Source organism: Limulus polyphemus, unplaced genomic scaffold (assembly GCF_000517525.1).
Source record: "Limulus polyphemus unplaced genomic scaffold, Limulus_polyphemus-2.1.2 Scaffold1128, whole genome shotgun sequence".
Classification (NCBI taxonomy): domain Eukaryota; kingdom Metazoa; phylum Arthropoda; class Merostomata; order Xiphosura; family Limulidae; genus Limulus; species Limulus polyphemus.
In genome coordinates this window covers 113,167-118,240 of record NW_013666738.1, presented here as the reverse complement: position 1 = coordinate 118,240, position 5,074 = coordinate 113,167, and the positions used below count along the sequence as shown (strand labels likewise).

Below are 5,074 nucleotides of genomic sequence, written 5' to 3'. Positions count from 1 at the left end.
AAAAGGTGGTGTCTATTTACTTGTGACCACGCTGTGTAGTTTTAACATTATATCTAATTAGCTAAACTCATCACCATGTAGTTAATTTATTTTTATGGAAATCATAAATTAATATTAGCTTCTGATGAAAGCTAGCTAACCACATAGATCACAACTATATATAAATATATAATTTGTACAATAAAAACATAAAGATATTGAGTAAAGAACAAGACCTACACAAAAGGAAAACTAAGGAAACATTATTAACACAATTTCACAAACCCAACATAAGTATTTATGAAGGACTTTCCGTTCACCTTCATTGAACGGCCACTATCACACGTAACTTATCTTTAAACATCTAAATGATGTAAATTATGTTCCCTTCTTCTTTTACCAACTGAGGAAGTATCACTGAAGAAAGGGTATAGGATATCCTTTCAGATGTTCCAGAGAAACTGAAGTTTTTCATAACTTCATGTTGTCTTAAAATCTCAAATCGTTCGAGCAAACATCTTATTTCTGAATTTAAAGATCCTTCGGAACTATTTCTTACTTACTTTTCTGAATATTTGTATTTCATCATATCTTGAATTGTCAAAGTATTGACACGGTCCGATTGCGTACAAAATAATGTAATGTTACACGTGAATAAGCAACTAATCCATGAAAAACCCATAAAACACGTATTGTTGCTTAAATTTAAAAAATGAAGCTTTTCTGGTACTAGTACTCAACACTATCAATGATCAAAGGAGTCTCTATATGAACTCTTACCATTTGTACACATCCCAGATCCCTTACAACACCCTGTTTCTTAAAATATATATATATACTTAAATGTGAAGTTATATTCTTTTAAGTTCTATACCACCTGTTATATTTCCCTATTTCTTAGGTTTTGTAGATCCAAAGGTACTTCTTTAAATTCTTTATGGAAAGTGGGATCCTTTGAGCATAGATTTTTATTTTTTTCATTCGTCATTTTAATTACTTTATAATTTCAGAGTTGTCAGAGAAGTTCTATAATTTCTAAGTTAAGACCTACTTTAAGATCTTGCTATCTCTGTAACTCATTTGAAGCATTCCTCTATTCCATCGCATCCTACATTATAAATAATCAATCTCCTCGTTTTAGAAATACAAATACGGTTTACACCTTTTTTTTATAATTAATTAGTTATTATATTCGTTTAAAAATGTCTGAGTTTTTGGTGAAAAAACTGTTGGAAAACTACAGATTTATTCAAAAACACGTTATGGCTTTTACTGATAACCTTAAAGTCATAGATGTTTCTTGACTGTTCGTTTTAAATACAATAAAAAGGTTACACTTTAGTTAAAAGAAAGGAGATGCATATGTTGAGGAGAGAGAGAGAGGTCACAGTTTACTACGAGGAGAGAGGTCACAGTTTTCACGATGTAAATTATAGAATATCACGTAGTTAAAAAAATTTGGCTTTTTTCCTGTTTCTCAGCGATTGCATTTGGAGTTATATATGTCACGTTAGTCGTTTATTCACCTCAGCTGGTAATACGTTTAAACGAGATAGCCAATCAGAGAACATGCAGCACTAAATACGTCAGTTGGCAATGGTCATACCTTGCAACATGACGTTACGTATACGTGCAATTTAATTGTTTCTTCCAGTGATGAAATATTTAACTACCTTTCCTTTTATCAAGTGGCCAGATCGGTTTCTTAGATATGGCTGATATGTGTATTAATATCCAACCGACCAACCAGAAAAAATAGTATATCCAAAAATAGTTTGTGGAGAGATGTGAACCGTATGTGTGTTCGGTGACAGCCTGTTGGGCGACCAGCTGTCACATTTGAGGAGTCGGTATAAAGTAAAAATAACATTTGACTTTTGATTTTCCATAGATCTGGCATGAAACTGAAAACGGAATAGGATCGTATCGATTTTATCATTTCAACTAGTGAAACTTATCTAAACTCAGTTATCTAAAACAATCGATTTAGTTAAACCCTAAAACGTTTGTTAAATTTCTATATAAATAATATATTGTTCTCTTGTTTTTCAGCATTTATATTAAATTTTTAACTGTTATGAACTATAAACAGGAGATTAATTTGAAGGTTAGCTTTCAATTGTCATGTTTCGCAGAAGCTGCGTGAGTAAGAACGCTTGATAGAAATAATCTCAGCGGATATATGACTTGATAATTATATATATATATCTAACTTTATTCGTGGTTTTCATTTCATTACAGATTGAATTTAACTTAATCTTTTTCTAATTTTAACCGTACAATATCATTGATAAGTAAAACTAACCCAATCAGTTTTATTCAGTTGTTTTAAATATATTGTTATGTAGTGATAGATCGCTAATTGTCGAGCATTGCAAATTTAAACAAAGAGAGATATCTTGCCACGAAGTAAAGAACTCAATAATTGTACAAAATAAATTACGCAAATAAAACTTTGCTTAATGTTTTAAATGTTCTCACCTGTTCATTTATTATTTTTCAAAATGTTTTTTTCTCCTCCTACTTTTGACTATATACTTTGCTTTCGTACCAAACACACGCGCATTCTTTCTTTATGCGCCGTGCTGTTTTCACCAACATCACTGCACTTCAGAACAACTATTCCAGCATCTAAAACGAGGCAGGTGACGCTTCACTTTATTTTAGGAAGTCGAGCAACTTACCCATTGGGTTACTCATTACTCAGATCGAACGAGAGCAAGCAAAAATGTACAAGTAGAACATGATCAAATCGTCTAACATAAGCTATAATTTTCAAACAAAACTTGTTCTAGTTGTTCTATTTCATAATGTATAAATATATACACACTAATGTTAAAAAGGAACACATTTTTGAACCATTTACGTATATACTACTGAAGTAATAAGTAAGAAATTGTAATGTATCTAAGGGCCTATGTTAACAAGAAACAAACTTCTGAATTATCTAGATGTACTGCTAGAGTTAATTGTAAAAATTTTCAAATAAATAATAATAATAAAGAAATACGTTTATGGATTATGTACATACAAGTATTATTGGATCAAAATGTAAGATATTTAATGATTAACCATACATTTTCTCGCCTCCTATATTTCATTTTTAGCCGCGGCGTATTCATACAATGGCTCCCAGTTTTTTTACAAGTACAAACACTTAGCTTATCGCTCCATCTATTGACCGATTTGAGATCTAAATACAGCCGGCACTACTTAGGATCCCCTCTTGTCTACTTCACGTTTAGAACATTTCGAAATTATTTTGAATCATTCGGTACGTATTTTGTGTTTTGCTAAATAGAGTAGGGTTTTTTAGTCATTTGTCTTGTTAGTGCTATAATTAATGAAAATTAAAATAGTAGCCTTTATGTTTCGTAAAAAAATATTTAAAAACTGTTAGCTATTTCTGTTTGAAATTGAAAAACAAGTCTACTTCCGGAATGTAAACCCTACACTTTTTAGCATATCTCTTGGGTTTATTATATAAAATTAAAATCACACGCAGCTGTAGCTGCTCAAATCAGAATTTGTATATATAGCCACCTTTTTCAAATGATTACAGGTAATAATCTGGTAAAACTAAATAGTCATTATAACGCAAATCACTAACATGTTTAGAGTTTCTGTTGAAGTCAAGCCTAAAAGGTAACGTTTATGTGACGGTTTCAAAGTCATAAAAGTTTAGAAGCCAGAAGTTCAAATACAGATCAAGTTTTTAAAACCCTTCCTACTACGATTTGTTCAGTTTAGAAAAGATAAGTTCATATAAAGGTCAGGTTTGTGGCATCCATGTTAGTTTTTGTTCAGTTTAGAAACGGTAAGTTCATATAAAGATCAGGTTTGTGGCATCCATGTTAGTTTTTGTTCAGTTTAGAAAGGATAAGTTCATATAAAGATCAGGTTTGTGGCATCCATGTTAGTTTTGTTCAGTTTAGAAAGGATAAGTTCATATAAAGATCAGGTTTGTGGCATCCATGTTAGTTTTTGTTCAGTTTAGAAACGATAAGTTCATATAAAGGTCAGGTTTGTGGCATCCATGTTGGTTTTTGTTCAATTTAGAAACGATAAGTTCATATAAAGGTCAGGTTTGTGGCATACATGTTAATTTTTGTTCAGTTTAGAAGCGAAAAGTTCATATAAAGGTCAAGTTCGTTACAACCATTCCTACTTTGATTTATTCAGCTTAAAAAATCAGAATTTCATGAAAAAAGTCTAGTTAAGCCTCTACGTCACAGTTTTCTTTTCAATTTTACCTTTGGTGAAAACGAAAATGAATTTGTAACATATATATATATATTAATAAAATAAAATGTTGATGCCCACTCTGAAAGTTATCTGCTTGCCCCACTCCACAAAAGCACTTTTACTGTTTTGGTGTCGCCGCTGGCGGCTAAAATACTAAAGAAAATTTCTATAATTATGGTTACTATAATGCATTGCTTACAAAACAAAAACAACATTTGATTGCTGTTTGGCAGTTATGAGAGAAAATTGATTTTTTTAAAGCTGATAGCCCAATTACAAACAAATAAACAATTTTTTTTAAATATTAAAGAGTAATTATAATCCACTCAGGATTTTCATTTAGTAACTTAAATAATAAGTTTCAAGGAATTAATTACTATACAAAATACTGTATGTTGATTAAATTAAATGTTCAATTACGCTCATCTCAACATAAAATCAAAGTTGTTGAAAGAAAAGCATTAAAATTTAAACTCGTACTGGTTTCTTTATTTTTATAGCGGAAGACAACGAAAAGTCAGTAACAATCGTATTGAATGAACAAGAGTCAGAACTGGTGTTCATTGAGCATTCTTTCATTGAAAACACGGTAAGTTAACACTGTGTGATATTAATGAACATAAGTCTTACATGTCGGAATTCTAATAATATGTAGGATCATTTTACGTGTTGATGCAATTCTTTAGGGTTCGTATAAAACCTAATATATTTAGTTTTTAAAAGAATAGTCCATAGCAGTAAGTTTATATTAGGTCGTCAAAAAATCAATGTCGCGTTTTGGAACACTTTCATTAACAGACCCCCCCCCAAAAAAAAACAAACGTATGTCGTGTATAATAGTTAAACGAAC

The 5,074-nt window shown here is 30.8% G+C and overlaps 1 protein-coding gene across 1 annotated transcript in view; it reads left to right on the top strand.

Moving 5' to 3' along the window:
* The window catches only part of LOC106462261, a 37,493-nt gene that overhangs the window by 5,095 nt on the left and 27,324 nt on the right, over positions 1-5,074 (top strand). The window contains exon 2 of the mRNA XM_022389457.1: positions 4,725-4,813. Within this exon, the coding sequence (XP_022245165.1) occupies positions 4,725-4,813 (89 nt within the window). The remainder of the gene's footprint in view (positions 1-4,724; positions 4,814-5,074) is intronic.